At 50.1% G+C, this 17,805-nt stretch overlaps 1 protein-coding gene and 2 long non-coding RNA genes across 8 annotated transcripts in view; 2 read left to right on the top strand and 1 right to left on the bottom strand.

The window, feature by feature from the left end:
• The window catches only part of LOC138437887 (uncharacterized), a 10,067-nt gene extending 1,183 nt beyond the window's left edge, over window positions 1–8,884 (top strand). Inside the window, exons 2-3 of the long non-coding RNA XR_011256191.1 lie at window positions 4,377–4,545; window positions 7,842–8,884. This is a non-coding gene — a long non-coding RNA (uncharacterized lncRNA). The remainder of the gene's footprint in view (window positions 1–4,376; window positions 4,546–7,841) is intronic.
• The window catches only part of SCNN1A (sodium channel epithelial 1 subunit alpha), a 26,711-nt gene extending 14,846 nt beyond the window's left edge, over window positions 1–11,865 (bottom strand). Inside the window, exons 1-4 of one of the 6 annotated variants that reach the window (XM_069585878.1) lie at window positions 11,679–11,865; window positions 11,084–11,333; window positions 8,634–8,994; window positions 315–582 (exon numbers count right to left, since the gene is read on the bottom strand). In XM_069585878.1, coding sequence (XP_069441979.1) covers window positions 315–582; window positions 8,634–8,989 — 624 coding nt within the window. In that variant the 5' untranslated portion in view covers window positions 8,990–8,994; window positions 11,084–11,333; window positions 11,679–11,865. Of the gene's footprint in view, window positions 1–314; window positions 583–8,633; window positions 10,344–11,083; window positions 11,334–11,600 lie in introns of those variants that run through there. The other 5 variants (XM_069585879.1, XM_069585876.1, XM_069585877.1 and 2 more) reach the window with 5 other exon arrangements.
• LOC138437888 (uncharacterized) lies at window positions 9,664–17,704 on the top strand. Its single transcript, XR_011256192.1, has 3 exons — window positions 9,664–9,743; window positions 16,710–16,777; window positions 17,534–17,704. It is a non-coding gene; the product is annotated as an uncharacterized lncRNA (long non-coding RNA).
• Window positions 17,705–17,805: the final 101 nt, after the last annotated feature.

Below are 17,805 nucleotides of genomic sequence, written 5' to 3'. Positions count from 1 at the left end.
TGGGGATCAGAATTCAGAAAGAGCATTTCCACAGTAGATCTGACTTCCCATCCCCATAAACGCTCCCACATAAAGGCCCCCAGCGAGGAGCCTCCACAAGCTGGTGCCCAGAGAGACGTTATTTAATTTTAATTTTCAAATTTATTCTTGTATGTAACCTATTTATTTTGCCAGCGCGCGGACTCCCGCCTCGTATCAGTGGCAGCGAAGGCGGGCCGCAGAGGGCGGGGAGCTGAGCCGACTGCTGCGCGCAGGGGCGGGGAGGGGGCGGGGCCTCCGGGCGGTGGCGGGGCGGGGCGGTGGTGGTGCCTTACCAGCTGGAAGCCGATCTTCCAGTCCTTCCTGTTCACCTGGGGGTTGTTGTCCCGCACGCTGGAGCCGGCGCGGCGGACTCTGCGGGCCGCGTGGGGCGGAGCCGGAATGGGCAGGCGCTGCAGAGGGTGCGGCAGCGGCTCCCGCAGGTCTCGGCGGGAGCGGGCGTGGGCCACGAGGGTGTGGGAGGCGTTGTACTTGTACAGGTCGAAAAGTGTCTGCTCCGTGATGCGGTCTAGGTCCTCCAGCTCCTCTTGAATTTCCTTGTACCTGGAAGAGGCGATGGCAAATGGTCGGACTAGGAGGTGGCGGCCTGGTAACAATCCTCGCCCCCTCTCCCACGCCACCATCTCCCATGCCTCAGTTTCCCCGTCTGTAACGGGTGAGATCAGTTCAGCCCAGAGAAGTCTGCGGGGCATAGCTCTGGGGTCTACAGGGCTATCTCTGGGGCGAGGGTAGGGGAGCGGAGACAGGTGTGTCCTCCTGGTGATTGGAGGCTACAGTGAGCCCCGGCGGGGACGGCATTTATTGCCACATGTTTCTCGTTAGGGAGAGACGGGAGGTGCTCTCTTCCCACTCGCCCTGGCCTGGAAGGGAACCCGGAACTTGTCTGCCATTTCCCAAGGCAGGAGAAGGGGTGGGCCGGCAAGGCCCAGACACTCCCACGGACCCGAGGTGCATGGGCCATCCGCCACCTCTCGGCGAGGGTGGCCTGGGTGGCCTTTGACCGTCTGCCATTTGACACTTTCTTAATCGGGGACTCTCAACTGCACTTCTAGAACCTTCCGAGGAACTTTAAAAATACCGATACCACACACTCTCCTTTCCCCGCCCTCCTACACCAAAGACTCAGTTTTAAGGAGTTTCAGGTGGGGCTCAAAAACCTTGAGTTAAACACTGTCCAGTATGAATCCTCACATTCCTTCTCAATACAGAGCCTGTATCATCTCCATCATGAAAGTAGCAGGCAAAGTAGCAGGGCCTTAGGGATAGACTCTACCAAAACAAAACAAACACCTAGGACCGATAAATAAACAGGGTTGCGGGATACAAAACCAATATGCAAAAAATGTTTCTGCATGCCAGCGATCCAAAAAATGGAAAATGAAATAAGAGCACCATATTAAATAGCACAAACAACATCAAATACTGGGAGTAAATCTGATGAAAGGTGTATAAGACCTGTACACTGAAAATCCTGCTGAAATAAATCAAAGACCAAAATAAAAGGAGCTGCAGACGTTAGTAGATCGGGAACTCCTATGCCACCTTCCAGATTACTCTCTAGATTCAAGCCGTGCATATGTGCTCAATGGAGAAGTTGTGTGGGACTCTTTGACCCCAGGATTGTAGCCCACCAGGCCCCTCTGTCATGGAATTTTCCAGGCAAGAATACCAGAGTGGGTTGCCATTTTCTTCTCCAGGAGATCTTCCGGACTCAGGGGTTGAACCTAAATCTCCTGCATTGCAGGCAGGTTCATTACCACTGAACCACCCGGAAAGCCCAGATTCAAGCCAAGCCCTATCAAAATTCCAGCAGACATTTTTGCAGAAATTGACGGGTCAATTCTTTTTTTTTTTTTTTTTAGTTTTTTATTTTTTAAATTTTAAAATCTTTAATTCTTACATGCTTTCCCAAACATGAACCCCCCTCCCACCTCCCTCCCCATAACATCTTTCTGGGTCATCCCCATGCACCAGCCCCAAGCATGCTGCATCCTGCGTCAGTCATAGACTGGCGATTCATTTCACAAGATATTATACATGTTAGAATGTCATTCTCCCAAATCATCCCACCCTCTCCCTCTCCCTCTTAGTCCAAAAGTCTTGACGGGTCAATTCTAAGATTGCTTTGGAAATGCAAAAATCTAGAATGGCCAAAACAAGTTTGGAAAAGAAGAGCAAAGTTGGAGTGCTTACTCTACCTAGCTTTAAGACTGTAAAGCCATGGTAATCAAAACAGTGTAGTGCTTATATAAGGATAAAAAGATCAATGGGACAGAATAGAGTCCAGAAATAAACTCAAATATATATATGGTCAACCTGATTTTTGACCAAAGCACCTGTTCAAGCTCAATGAGGAAAATAATTTTTTAAAAAAGATGATGCTGGATATTGTATGAAAAAAGGGGGGGAAGAAAGAAAGAATCTCAACCTCTACCTTAGTCTGTATACAAAAATTAAGTCAAGCAACCCAAACAAAAAATTCAGAACCATAAAGATTATAAAAGGAAACATCAAAGATACCTTCACAACCTAGGGGTAGGCAAAATTCATTAGAATAAAAAATATCTAAAGAAGAAATCCTGAAATATAAAAATTTCTTACAAATCAAAAAGAAAATGACATGGTTTTAAAAAGGAACCCCTCAAATATTCAAATGGTCACTAAACACATGAAAAGGCACTCAGCATCATTAGTACTCAAATGTAAATTAACACCATAATGAGGTACCATTTAACATCCACACTGACCAGATGGACAGTCTGAGTGAACTCCGAGCGTTGATGATGGACAGGGAGGCCTGGTGTGTTGCGATTCATGGGGTCGCAAAGAGTCAGACACAACTGGGCAACTGAACTGAACTGAACTGAACTGAGGCTCAAACGAAGAGACTGATGACATCAAGTGTTGGTAAGAATGTGGAGCATCCGAAACTGCTGCTGGCGGGAGTCTAAAATGGTACCACCGATATGGAGAACAATCCCTGGTGGCTCAAATGGTAAAGAATCTGCCTGCAGTGCAGGAGACCTGGGTTCGATCCCTGGGTTGGGAAGATCCCCTGGAGAAGGGAATGGCTACCCAGTCAAGTATTCTTGCCTGGAGAATCCCATGGACAGAGAAGCCTTTGTGTCCATGGGGTCACAAAGAGTCAGACAAGACTGAGCAGCCACCACACACACACATGGTGGTCTTCATGTGCCGAATCCAAACCTCACAGTCCTCAGCCACCATCTCCCTCATAAAAGTCTAGCTGGCTGCCCCTCATCCTCTCATAGGGGAGAAATGCAGCTCAGGTCGAAGGTGTGTGTTTGGCATTCGGAGATTTGTCTGTTATTGGTCATTAAAAGAACAGCTGCTGCTGCTGCTGCTAAGTGGCTTTAGTCGTGTCCGACTCTGTGCGACCCCAGAGACGGCAGCCCACCAGGCTCCCAAGAACCAAAGAGAACCTACTATATAGCATGGGGAACTCTGCCCAGTGTTATGGGGCAGGCAGGATGGGAGAGGAGTTTGGGGGAGAATGGATACATGTGTATGTATGGCTGAGTTGCTCTGCTGTGCAGCTGAAACTATCACAACATTGTTAATCAGCTATACGCCAATATAACATTAAAAGTTAAAAATAAAAAAAGCAGTAAAAGTTATAGGAACTGAGTTCTAATCAGCTTCCCAGGATCATTTCGTAGCCTCACCACTTAACCTTCGTGGTCATAAGGATTAAGTGAATTAACATATGAGAAACACAGTGAGAAAAAGAGCTGGCAGAGTGAGTACTGTCTGACTGCAGCTATTGTTTTTATGGTTACAACAGTTCTTTAATAAGAACAATAATAGTAAAATAATAGTAACCTATTGTTGGAGAAGAGAAAGCTGAGGAGACAGGAGAGCCTGCCACTCAACTGCCCTGTGACTTTGTGATCTTAACAGAAGTAGAGGGATTTCCCTGATGGTCCAGTGGTTGAGAATCCACCTGCTGATGCAGGGAACACGGGCTGGATCTCTGGTAGGGGAAAATCCCACATGGGGCTGAGCAACTTAGCCTGTGTGCCACAACTACTGAAGCTCACGCACCTAGAGATGGTGCTCCACAGCAAGAGAAGCCACGGCAATGCGAAGCCTGCACCCCTATTCGCCACAACTAGAAAAAGCCCGCACATGGCAGCGATGACCAAGTGTAGCCAAAAATAAATAAATTAATTTTTTTAAAAAAGTGGAGCCGAAGACCAGATTCCAGTTCTGATTCATCCACCTAAACAGTTGGGTGACTTTTGCAAAACCTGTACGTTTCTCAGAGCCTCTGTCTTCTCCTCCAACTCTGAGCTGGTAGTTTTCTCCTTATCCAGTAAGCCTGTGACGAAGGTCAGATCATGATAATGGATGCCGAAAAGACAGCCTGGTGACTGCTGTCCTTGGAGCCCCTGAACTGATGACCACTGGGTAAAGAAGGAGGAGATGGTCTTTAGAGCTGCTCCGAAGACAGAACCAGGGCCGGAGGGCAGAAGTTACAGTGAGGTAAGCTGCAGCTTTCGGAGAAGGTAATGGCACCCCACTCCAGTACTCTTGCCGGGAAAATCCCATGGATGGAGGAGCTTGGTAGGGTGCAGTCCATGGGGTAGCAAAGAGTAGGACACGACTGAACAACTTCACTTTCACTTTTCACTTTCATGCATTGGAGAAGGAAATGGCAACCCACTCCAGTGTTCTTGCCTGGAGAATCCCAGGGACGGGGGAGTCTGGTGGGCTGCCGTCCATGGGGTCGCACAGAGTTGGACACGACTGAAGCAACTTAGCAGTAGCAGCAAGCTGCAGCTTTACCTAAGGAAGAACTTTCCATCAGCAGTTGCTGCAGAGATAAGTGACATTCCTGACACAAAGGAGTCCATCACTGGTGGGGGTGGCAGGGGGAGGGGGTCCCAGCTCTAAGAGTCTGGGCTTTTTGTCCCTCCCAGTCCTGCCAATGCAAAGCCTGCTTTCCAGATCCTGTGGGGGGAGTGGGGGGCAGTGCAGGGTCCCCCCCAGGGTCAAGGTTGAATGACATGGCTCAGAGCCTTCCCCTCCCTCAGTGCAGCTCTCTGAGGGGAAGGAAGATTCCATGACCTTCTTTGCTGTCCAAGAATGCCACACTCTTCCTTAAAACCAGCCTCAGTCCCCCCGCAGGATTGAATGAAAAAAAAATGTTCTTGGGCTCTGTTTGCTGTTGATGGGGCTTTGTCTGGCCCCCTCTCTTGGGTGAAAAGAGCCCTTTGTTAATCAGAAAGGAGATGGGGATCGTTGTGGCTGACCTTTCACATTGGACTCTCAACACCTCCTTCTTAGTATGAAGGTCTTCAGCCTTATCCCCTTTCCTGGAAGTTACAGAACAGCCCAGAATACCCCTCCCCCTCTGCTGGCCACACTCCTGCCACGTGCAGTTGGGCACCTGGGCTGACTTTGCCTCCAGTTATCTCACAAGCTCCTTTATCTCTTCCACGACTTCCACCCCCTCCCTGCTTCCCAGTCCGAGTCACCTATCTTGCCTCTGCCTCCAGCACCCACGCCAGCTAGCAGCATGAGTCACACGCAGGTCCCCACCCACCAGGCTGCATCAACCTGTGCACCCACCCCTGCCTCTCTCCTGGAACAGGAACCAATAACCCGGATCCTTCCCTTCTCTCCCTCCCTCTGGACTCCTGCTGCTCCCCACGGGCTCCCACCAGCCCCCAACCCTGGATACCTTTGCCTGGCCCCTTCTTAAACTTCAATGGGAGAAAGACCTTTGAAAGCAAACATACTTGGTCTTCGACTCAGCTACTGACCCTAGATTCACTGGCTTCTATGTGATGGGGGGGCGACGGATTTTTGAATCTGTTTCACCACCAGTTCCCTGTATGAACTTAAGCAATTACTTAACTTCTCTGGGCCTCAGTTTCCTCATCTATAAAATGGGAGCAATACTGGTATCTACATAAGAGATCTGTTATGAAAATTAAATCATTTCATTAATATAAATTTTTTTTGTCTGGCACATATTAAGTACTATGTGTGTTAGCCATTATCATTGGTGTTTTTTTCTTTCTTTTTTTTTTTATATTTGGCCACACCCTATGGCATGTGAGGTCCTAGTTCCCTGACCAGGAATTGAACTGGCATCCTCTGCATTGCAAGTGTGGAGTCTTAACCATTGGACCGCCAGAGTTCTCATTGTTATTTTTTATTATTACTTGCTGTTTGACCCTGCTCAGTTACTTCACCTCCACTTCCTCATCTGCAAAATAGAAATAATAATGCCTGTCTCCATGGGCCTGTCAAGATTAAATGAGGTAGTGCTTAGAGAACTCCCAGTGCAGGATCTAACACATAGTAGGGGCTCCATATCCTTCCCCGGCTTTGAGGAGCCTTCTCTGACTCCCCTCCTATCCAGGGTGCTGGGTGTCTCCCCACTAACTCCTGCAGGAGGGAGTTTTAATTAGCCTGCAAGCCCCAGAGGCCAGGGCTCTGGTTTTCATTTCCTGGGGCGTTTTCCTCTACTACCCAGGGCCTTGCACCCTGCGGAACCTTGAAAAATAAACAGGCCTCAACAGATTAACCTTGCACTGTCCATCTCTCACCCGTATCTTTCAACCAGTCTTTATTGAGAGCCTACTATTGGCTAGTTCCTCATGCTTGCCTGCCCTCCCCTCCCCTCTGCCCCAGGGAATGAGGGTGGGGGAAGTAGGGGAAGGAAGAGGGCTGGGAGCTCTGAGGTTGGGCAGAAGAGAAGCAAAGCCGCAGGCACCAGGGAAAGAGAAAGAAGGCTGAGAGAGGGAATAAGACAGGCTCAGAAATGAGATGCAGGGACTTCCTTAGTGGTCCAGTGGTTAAGACTCTGTGCTTCCAATACAGGGGTGTGGGTTTGATCCCTGATCAGGGAACTAAGATCCTACATGCTGCACAAAACAAACAAACAAACAAACAAAAAAAAATACCCCAAACAAATGAAAAAGAAATGAGATACAACATCTGAGCAGAAACTCCATTATTCCACATTCACATTTTGGGTATTAAGAAGAGGCAGGGGTTTGCAAGCAAGCAAACAGGGTGGAAAAGACCCCGATACTGGGAAAGATTGAAGGCAGGAGAAGTGGGCAACAGAGGATGAGATGGTTGGATGACATCACTGACTCAATGGACATGAGTTTGAGCAAGCTCAGGGAGATAGTGAAGGACAGGCAAGCCTGGGGTGCTGCAACTCATGGGACTGCAGAGTCAGACACGACCTGGTGACTGAACAACAACCACCACAAACAGGGAAAGTCACAGTGGAGTCTCTGACCTTGTGCCTTAGCTCTGTGACCTTGTGCCTTAGCTCTCTCTGCCTCAGTTTCCTTAAGTGTAACCCAGGAATAATAACAATATCTGCCTCGGAGGATTGTTGGAAGAATTAAAGGAGCTGCCCGAGGAGTTCTTAACTGCGTCCTTCACTGCGTCCGGTGGTCTGGTGCGTGAAGCAGCTTCTCAGTAACTGGCCTCTTACCCTGGGCCTCATACAGGAGTTTATCAGTGAAGTGGCAGAGCAGTGTTTTCTCTGTAGGACAGGATGTCCCAACCCTGAGCAGCTCATGACACACCTCCGGACACAACAGACCACACCACCCCTGATATGTGACCAATCCCAGTCACTCGCAATTACACGCACACCTCATTTGTTTGCTCACACACATTCGTGCGATCACATTCACACTCACTCATAAACCTTACACTCTGACTCTAGCTCACAGTTTTTATGGTACCTGTCACAGTGTGCTGAGGTTATTTGTTTATATGCCTATCTCTTCCATCTTATCTTTCAGTACCTAGCAGAGTACTTGGCCTTCAGCAACGATTGTAGGAATTATTGATGAACCCATTCGCTGGGTGCCTAGAGCCATATCTGGCCTGCCGGAGGTGTACCAAGGTGTGACACAGGAAAGGTGTGTGTAAATACCCAACCCTGCCCTCCGGTCTTCTCCATGGTTACCACCACCCACTCTGGCTTCCAAACCGAAAATTGGCAAAGAACGCTGGTGAAACCCAAAACTTCAGGACACACCCAAACAGCGCACCTGGACAGGTGGACTGCACAGCGCAACAGGGCTACCTGGGCCTCTGGAGGAGCAGCCTGGCCAGGGCAGCTTCCATCCTGTCCTGCTGTCCTGGCTCTGTGACTACACCCCCACTAACCCCCCCAACCCCACCTCGAGGCTCATGGAGAGCTCCATCACCACTGCTCCCCCACTTTGCTTTCTCTAACACAAACTGCCCTTCTCTAACCCAGACCACCCTGCCAGGGCCCAGTCCCAGCCAGCTCCCACCACCACCACCACTGCCCCCCTCCACACCTGCAGTCATCTCATTGCAGGATCTCCATCAGATTCATCTCATGATAAGGAGGAGGGGCTGATTCCTACCCTGCTTTTCTGAACTTAGCATCTCAACCTCATCAGTGCTCCCTCCCACTTTCGGGAGGATGAAGGGGTGGAGGAGGAGACTGTCGGTACAACAAGCCTGCTCTGGAGAAGGCTCAGGCACTAGGAAGTCTTCCCTGGGCAGAACGGCCCGGCCCATCACGTCTCCTGCCCAGAGGGACGTCTGACTCGGGTTACCTGTAGGGGTTTAGGGTGCAGATGGAGACGGCGGGGAAGATGAGCTTGTCCGAGTTGAGGTTGATGTTGAGGCTGACGGGGTAGCTGAAGTACTCTCCGAAGAGCTGGCCGAACTGCCAGTACATCATGCCGAAGGTGCAGAGCCAGAGCACGGCCCAGAAGACTGTCTTCATGCGGTTGTGCTGCGAGCACACCAGGCGGATGGCGCCGTGGATGGTGGTATTATTGCAGAAGAACTCGAAGAGCTCCCGGTAGGAGCGGTGGAACTCAAGCAGGGCCTCCTCCTCCTCTGTGGGCGGCGGGGGGGCCGAAGGCTCGGGGCCAGGCCCCAGCTCCTCACACTTGTCTCCCTTCATGAGCCCTTGGTGGGGTCGGGGAGGGCGAGGGGCTGGGCTGAGTTCTGGGCTCTGGGTGCCTCCTCCATCCTCATCACCTGGGGCCCGTGCCCTCATCCCACTCTCCTCCCACCTCTTGCCCACTTTCTCCCCTTCCTCCCCGGGCCCCGTCCCCAGGAGCCTGCTGACCTGCCAGAGTCTGGTCAGAAGAGCTGGAGCCAAGCCTCCCCTGAGTGGCCTCTCTGCCTCCCTGATAAGACTCTCTTCGGTTTCTGTCCCAGACTCTCCTTTTCTGTCTCCTCTTGAAAGTCAATCTCTGTCTTTGGTCTTCTTCCTCCAATATCTGCGTCTTAGCTTCTCTCTGTCTCCGTCTCTCTCTGTCCCTCTCTCTGCCTTTCACTTCTCTTTGGGTCTCTCAGCTCTCTTCCTTGCCTGTTTCCTCTCCAGGTGTCAGGCTCTGTGATCTTGCCCCTCTTCCTCTCCTGACCCCCTCTCCCCTGCAGTCTGGACTCTCCCTTCTGGTCCCCGGGCCTGACCTCGGGCTGTGACCTGACTCCCTCTCGGCCCCAGGGACGGCTGGGCTCCAAGAGGTCTGGGCTGCCTCCTGCTTCCCAATCCCAGGTTGTGGCTGGACTGGGACTGGTTCCTTTCCAGTTGAATCTGGCAGCCCAGCCTCTCCTCCCCCTCACCTGACAGGTGCAGCAGCCAGACCAGGGAGCCCGCCCGCCCGCACAGGATGGAAGCGGCAGAAGCCTCATTAGCATCTCAATTAAAGGTGAGCCGGGCAGGAGGAGGGACCAAGGAGGAGTCAGAGTTGAGAGCTCTCCCGAGGGAGGAGGGCTCCTGAGGGCAGGTGACCTGCAGCACCCGGACTGGAAAAGCAAGACGGTGGGGCAGAAGTAAAGTCAGGGCTGGGAGTCCTGGGGAGCCAGTAGGCAGGGAGACCAGGAGACAAGAAGGCAGGCGAGGGATGGAGGTCTGGAACCAGGAGGTGATGCTGAACGCAAAGACAGGAGGGCAAAGCAAGGAAAAAGGACAAGTCAGGATGAGTGAGACCAAGGTGTGGGGACCAGGAGAACAGGGAAGGCCAGATAGTGGAGGTGGGTGGATGGAGGGGAGGGGGAAGGACCGGGAGGGAGGGATGGAGGACAGGCAGAGAAGAGGGGTGAGGAGGAGGGAGCCAGCCCCAAAAGGAGTCCCCCTCCCCAACCACTGGAGGAGAGGCAGGGGCAGGGACTGCCCCCAGTGGGCTTCCAAGAACCACGGCCCCTCCCCAGGGAATCCTTCCAAGGGCACCCCTGAGTCAGCCTCACTGCTGGGTCTTGGAGAAGAAGGAGACAAGGCCTGCAGGCTTCCTCCCTGCTCACTAAGGTGTGAATACCTCCCAACCTCGCCCAGGAGCACCCCCCTGCCTCTCCCAGCTGGTCCTGCCCTCTTGACCCCTCACCCCACCCTGAGCCTGTCCAGCCCAGGGAGGGGCCCAGGTGGAGCTGGGGGCTGGGCGGGGCCCTGGGACATTCTGTTCCTTTTTACACCATCGGCTGCCTGGCCAGGAATGTCCCCAGTTATGGTCACGGGGTTGCTGGAATGTGTGCTCAGAGAAGAGGGGCCACCAGGGCACTTAGGCAGAGCCTCGGAGCCCAGGGATAGTGGGCACCGAGGAGGCAGGAGGGATTTGGCCGTGAAGAGAGTGGGGAGAGAGAAGCTGAGCCTGGCCCAAGGCTGCACCAACCCTGAAAGGAAGAAAAAGCTCAACGTGGGGGCTGTGGTTTTCCTCCAAAATCTCTGCCCCAGACAACCCAGCAAGAGAGTGAGGGACCAAGTAGGAAAAGGGGGAGGGATCAGAGAAGGGCTCAGGAGGCACAGAGACCCAAGCATACACCCAGGCCAGAGGTCTGCACTGTGATCCTGCAGGAGGTAGCCACTGGCTCCTCCCGCCTCCGGGAGGAGGCGGGCTGGGACATGCAGACAGGCCCGGCCTGAGCCTGGATGCAGCTGGATAGGAGAAGACAGGCCCTCGAGGTCATGAAGTCATAAGACAAGGATCCTCGAAACAGAGAGGGGAGCCAAGTGCTGAGGGAGCCTGGGGGTGAGGAGGGAGGGAGAGGCACTAACCCAGGAGATTCAGGAAGACTTCTCGGAGAAGGCGGCATCTCAGCTGGGTCTTGCGAAACAAACGAAGGCTCCCATCTGTGGCTGGTCTCCGTGGCCTCTTAAAGTGAGAGTTGCTGTCGATCAGGATTCCAAACCCACCGCATGCCTTTCCCCAGCGCCTTAGGGGACCCTTCTGTGGGGAAGGGAAAGGCTGGCTTTTTCTTCATTTTCCAGTTGAAGAAAGTACCCTCCGAAAAGACAGACCAGTTTTCTGTGGACACAAAACCAAACAGCAGTAGCGTGAAGAACAGAAGCAGAATTCTTCTTCGGCAAGTGGGGGGTTATCTGCTTAGGGCTTTTGCCACACGCCCCGAGACAGACCAGCCACAGTCTCGTGGGGAACTGGGGCTCCCCTGCACCTGGTTTTGAAAGTCAGGCAGGTTCGCATATTCCCACCAGCCATCTGGGTCCTGGACTGTCTCCCAGGCTCCATGAGAAGCTCTGTCTACTATCCCCACCTTCCCAAAGGACATCCTACCAAGAGAAGGGGTAGCCAGCACCCTGCCTGTCCCATCTCAGAGGTTCAGAGAGGCACGTCCCTGCCACGACTGTTTACCGGTTGATGCCTGAAATCCAGTCACTGGCCCAAGGCCGCAAGGCAAATAGTTTTTCCTTCAAAGCCTCAGTGAGCAGGATCCTGAGGCCCGGTCTGGGCTGAGCCAGGGAGCGAGCCCAGTGTCCCCGAAGCACCTGCCGAGGTGTGGCAGCTTAGAGACAGCAGCATTCCAGATCTGGAATGGGCCAGAGCAAGCTTGTTCTGGTGGAAAAAAAACAGAAACCTGAGGCCTGTGCTTATGTCAGAGCTCTGTTTTAAATATTATCTTTTAAGGCGCAGGGAAAAAAAACCCTGAACACATTTTCCTCACAACACAGTTTTCCAATAACACAGAAGTTTGCAGATCAACGAAAGCCTCGCTCAGTCCCATCCCGTTCCCACCCCTCGACTCTGGCCGCCACTGCCGTTTGTGTCCATCTGTATCTTTTCTGGGTGCTTTTGTAGACTTCCATGTATTTTTAGAAAACAAAATATATAGCTTTTCCATAAATGGGGCCATGTTATAGGCATTATTCTATGACTGCCATTTTTACTTTTAAACTATGTGACTTCAGAAATGACACTCAGGACTTCCCTGCCTCTGAGCTCCCAAAGCAGAGGGTCCAAGTTCGACCCCACACACCACAGCTAAGTGTTTGCATGCCGTAACTAAAGATCTCACACGCTGCAACTGAGAAAAGAATCCGAATGCCACAATGAAGGTCAAAGATCCCAAGTACATAACACCCAGTGCAGCCAAATTCATTAATTAATTACTTTCTAAATGACACTTTACCACTGTGGGGCCCAGGCTTCTCAAGGAGAGAGCAGGACGGTGGAGTGTTTAAGGCAGCCCAGGAGGTTGCAAAAATCCTTTCCAGCTCACTCTGCATATAGCCAGTATGGAGGTTCCTTAAAAACCTAAAAAAAGAGATACCATATGACCCAGCAATCCCACTCCTGAGCATGTATCCAGTAAAGACAAAAACTAATTTGAAAACATAAGGTGTCATCACTCAGTCGTGTCCGACTCTTTGTGACCCCATGGACTGTAGCCTACCAGGCTCCTCTGTCCATGGGATTTTCCAGGCAAGAGTACTGGAGTGGGGTGCCATTCATACGTGCACCCTAAGGTTCATAGCAGCACTGTTTACAGTAAGCAAGACACGGAAACAACCCAAGTGCCCATCAACAGACAATTGGTTTAATAAGATGTGGTACGTGTGTGTGTTGTGTGTGTATACATGTAAATATATATATGTGAATATTGAAAGTGAAAGTGAAGTCACTCAGTCGTGTCCGACTCTTTGCGACCCCATGGACTATAGCCTATCAGGCTTCTCCATCCATGGGATTTTCCAGGCAAGAAGCTGGAGTGGATTGCCATTTCCTTCTCCAGGGGATCTTCCCGACTCAGGAATCAAACCCGGGTCTGCCGCATTGCAGGCAGACGCTTTACCGTCTGAGCCACCAGGGAAGCCCATATGTGAATATTACTCAGCCATAAAAAAGAATGAAGTACTATCATTTGCAGTAACTTGGGTGGACATAGAGGAGATCATACTAAGTGAAATAAGACAGAGGCAGGTAAGTAATATCAGTTCAGTTCAGCTCAATCGCTCCGTCATGTCTGACTTTTTGCAACCCCATGGATTGCAGCACTCCAGGCCTCCCTGTCCATCACCAACTCCCAGGGTTTACTCAAACTCATGTCCATTGAGTCGGTGATGCCATCCAGCCATCTCATCCTTTGTCATTCCCTTCTCCTCCCTCCTTCAATCTTTCCCAGCATTAGGGTCTTTTCAAATGAGTCAGCTCTTCACATCAGGTGGCCAAAGTATTGGAGTTTCAGCTTCAGCATCAGTCCTTCTAAAGAATATTCAGGATTGATTTCCTTTAAGATGGACTGTTGGATCTCCTTGCAGTCCAAGGGACTCTCAAGAGTCTTCTCCATCACCACAGTTCAAAAGCATCAATACTTCAGTGCTCAGCTTTCTTTATAGTCCAACTCTCATATCCATACATGACTACTGGAAAAACCATAGCTTTAACTAGATGGACCTTTGTTGACAAAGTAATGTCTCTGCTTTTCAATATGCTGTCTAGGTTGGTCATAACTTTTCTTCCAAGGAGTAAGCGTCTTTTAATTTCACGGTTGCAGTCACCATTTGCAGTGATTTTGGAGACCAAAAAAATGAAGTATGTCACTGTTTCCACTGTCTCCCCATCTGTTTGCCATGAAGTGATATTTTGGCCACCTGATGCGAAGAGCTGACTCATTTGAAAAGACCCTGATGCTGGGAAAGATTGAGAGCAGGAGGAGAAGGGGGCAACAGAGGATGAGATGGTTGGATGGCATCACCAACTCGATGGACATGGGTTTGGGTGAACTCCGGGAGTTGGTGATGGGACAGGGAGGCCTGCTGCGGTTCACGGGGTTGCAAAGAGTCGGACACGACTGAATGACTGAAATGAACTGAACTGAACTGAACTGATGGGACCGGATGCCATGATCTTAGTTTTCTGAATGTTGAGCTTTAAGCCAACGTTTTCACTCTCCTCTTTCACTTTCATCAAGAGGCTCTTTAGTTCTTCACTTTCTGCCATAAGGGTGGTATCATCTGCATATCTGAGGTTATTGATATTCCTCCTGGCAATCTTGATTCCAGCTTGTGCTTCATCCAGCCCAGCGTTTCATGATGTACTCTGCATAGAAGCTAAATAAGCAGGGTGACAATATACAGCCTTGATGTACTCCTTTCCTGATTTGGAACCAGTCTGTTGTTCCATGTCCAGTTCTAACTGTTGCTTCCTAACCTGCATATAGGTTTCTCAAGAGGCATGTCAGGTGGTCTGGTAGTCCTATTTCTTTAAGAATTTTCCACAGTTTATTGTGATCCACACAGTCAAAGGCTTTGGCATAGTCAATAAAGCAGAAATAGATGTTTCTCTGGAACTCTCTTGCTTTTTCGATGATCCAGCAGATGTTGGCAATTTGATCTCTGATTCCTCTGCCTTTTCTAAATCCAGCTTGAACATCTAGAAGTTCATAGTTCATGTACTGTTGAAGCCTGGCTTGGAGAATTTTGAGCATTACTTTACTAGCATGTGAGATGAGTGCAATTGTGTGGTAGTCTGAACATTCTTTGGCATTGCCTTTCTTAGAGATTGGAATGAAAACTTACTTTTTCCAGTCCTGTGGCCACTGCTGAGTTTCCCAAATTTGCTGGCATATTGAGTGCAGCACTTTCATAGCATCATCTTTTAGGATTTGAAATAGCTCTACTGGAATTCCATCACCTCCCCTAGCTTTGTTCATAGTGGTGCTTCCTAAAGCCCACTTGACTTCACACTCCAGGATGTCTGGCTCTAGATTAATGATCACATCATCATGATTATCTGGGTCATGAAGACCTTTTTTGTACAGTTCTTCTGTGTATTCTTGCCACCTCTTCTTAATATCTTCTGCTTCTGTTAGGTCTATACCATTTCTGTCCTTTATCGAGCCCATCTTTGCATGAAATGTTCCCTTGGTAGCTCTAATTTTCTTGAAGAGATCTCTAGTCTTTCCCATTCTGTTGTTTTCCTCTATTTCTTTGCATTGATCACTGAAGAAGGCTTTCTTATCTCTCCTTGCTATTCTTTGGAACTCTGCATTCAAATGGGTATATCTTCCCTTTTCTCCTTAGCCTTTCACTTCTCTTCTTTTCACAGCTATTTGTAAGGCTTCCTCAGACAACCATTTTACCTTTTTGCATTTCTTTTTCTTGGGGATGGTCTTGATCCTTGCTTCGTGTACAATGTCACGAACCTCCATCCATAGTTCACCAGGCACTCTATCTATCAGATCTAGGCCCTTAAATCTATTTCTCGCTTCCACTGTATAATCATAAGGGATTTGATTTAGGTCATACCTAAGTGGTCTAGTGGTTTTCCCACTTTCTTCAATTTAAGTCTGAACTTGGCAATAAGGAGTTCATGATGTGAGCCACAGTCAGCTCCTGGTCTTATTTTTGCTGACTGTATAGAGCTTCTCCATCTTTGGCTACAAAGAATATAATCAATCTGATTTCAGTATTGAGCATCTGGTGATGTCCATGTGTAGAATCTTCTCTTGTGTTATTGAAAGAGGGTGTTTGCTATGACCAGTGCGCTCTCCTGGCAAAACTCTATTAGCCTTTGCCCTGTTTCATTCTGTATTCCAAGCCCAAATTTGCCTGTCACTCCAGGTATTTCTTCACTTCCTACTTTTGCAAATAATATATGATATCACAAATGTGGAATCTAAAAAATAATACAAATGATTCTATATACAAAATAGGAATAAACTCACAGGCATAGAAAACAAACTTATGGTTGCCAAGAGGGAAAGATAGCAGGGAGTGATAAATTAGGGGTATGGGATTAACAGATACACACTACTACATATAAAATAGATAAACAGCAAGGGCCTACTGTACAACACAGGGAATTATAATTAATATAGTAACCTATAATGGGAAAGAATCTGAGAAAATAACTTTGCTGTGCACGTGAAACTGAGCTTCCTTGGTGGCCGTAAGGAATCCACCTGCCAATGCAGGAGACTTAGGTTCAATCCCTGGGTTGGGATGATCCCCTGGAGAAGGATATGGCAACCCACTTCAGTGTTCCTACCTGGGAAATCCTACTGACAGAGGAACGTAGCAGGCTACAGTCTATAGAGTCACAAAAGAGTTGGAAATAACTTAGCAACTTAACAACAACACCTGAAACTAATACAATATTGTAAATAAACTAAACTTCAATTTTTATAAATGTCTAAAAAACAGAAAAATGGATCTAAAGTCAAAACGCACACAGACCTTTCTGCATTTAATTGCTCCAGTCCCAGTCTCCATTTCCTTGACCTGAGCAGTGCACACGCCTGTTCTGACACTTCTTCCCCACCCCGGGGCAGCGCAGGACATTCACTGGAAGAATACAAGTCCTGGGCCTGTACTAGGAGAGGAGAGAGGTGTCTAAATCTCAGGCAGGCCAGTTCACTCTTTTGTGATTCCTCTGACCCCTCAGGTACATGCCTGCCCAGGGCTCCCCTGCTTCTCCACCAGGAGCCTGTCCAGCCAGTCAGACCAACCAGGGTAAGGATGTATGCCCAGCAAGTCAACCCCTCACGCCTGGAGGGGCTCCGCTGAGTCATGAGGAGGCAGTTACTGGACTGAGCTAGGGCCCAGACATCTGGAGCCCAGACTCTAGGCTTGCTTTGCCACGGACTGGCTATGTAACGTGGGCAAGTCATCATCAATATTGACATTGACATTGACATTGAAGTCACTCAGTCATGTCTGACTCTTTGCGACCCCATGGACTGTAGCCTACCAAGCTCCTCCGTCCATGGAATTTTCCAGCCAAGAGTACTGGAGTGGGTTGCCATTTCCTTCTCCAGGAGATCTTCACAACCCAGGGATCGAACCTGGGTCTCCCGAATTGTAGGCAGACGCATCATCAAATTAGTCCATCAATATTTACTGGACACGTGGTCCATACCGGACTCCGTGCGAAGCTCCTAGAACCCAGACTTGCAGTTTCAGGGCAGGCTGTTGCCAAGCACAAAAGGCCAGTGGCCGGCGGGTGATAAGCAGCGGGTCACAGGGAGGGATCTGGTGGAGTGGCTGTGCAGCCCAGGGTGGGGTGCCTCCCCAAGCCCAGGTGACCCTCAGTGACAGGTGGGAGTTAGCCAGGAGCAGAGAAATGTGGAAACCAGACTCCCTGGTGTGGGCCGGGGAGGGCGAGGATGCCTTAATGAATTGCAAGGAAATGGTAGGAAAAAACAGGGCAGGGGCCAGACCAAGCCCTCCTGAAATCCTGCTCTCTTTTACATGGTATCCTGGCCTCAGCGTCCTCATCCTTAAGGTGAGAGGCCTGGACAGGCGGGCTGTCAGCTCAGGGATCCGAAGGCTTTAAGGTGAGGTCTTAGGCCTGAGGGTGGTGGTTGTCCAGCCCCGGCCTGGCCACCCTGACCACGGGAACTCAGTCTTCACGTCCCTGCATTCTCTGAGAACACGGAGGTTGGTGGGGGGGAGGGCAGGGGCTGCTGTACCCTCTAGAGTGTCTCCTAGGTGACCTGTGCCCACTGCTCTGTGGGTTGGGTTGACTCAGGGGAGGGGCA

Source organism: Ovis canadensis, chromosome 3 (genome assembly GCF_042477335.2).
Source record: "Ovis canadensis isolate MfBH-ARS-UI-01 breed Bighorn chromosome 3, ARS-UI_OviCan_v2, whole genome shotgun sequence".
In the NCBI taxonomy this organism is placed as follows: domain Eukaryota; kingdom Metazoa; phylum Chordata; class Mammalia; order Artiodactyla; family Bovidae; genus Ovis; species Ovis canadensis.
The sequence above is the reverse complement of the archived record's forward strand: the minus strand, read 5'-3'. Positions and strand labels throughout refer to the sequence as shown.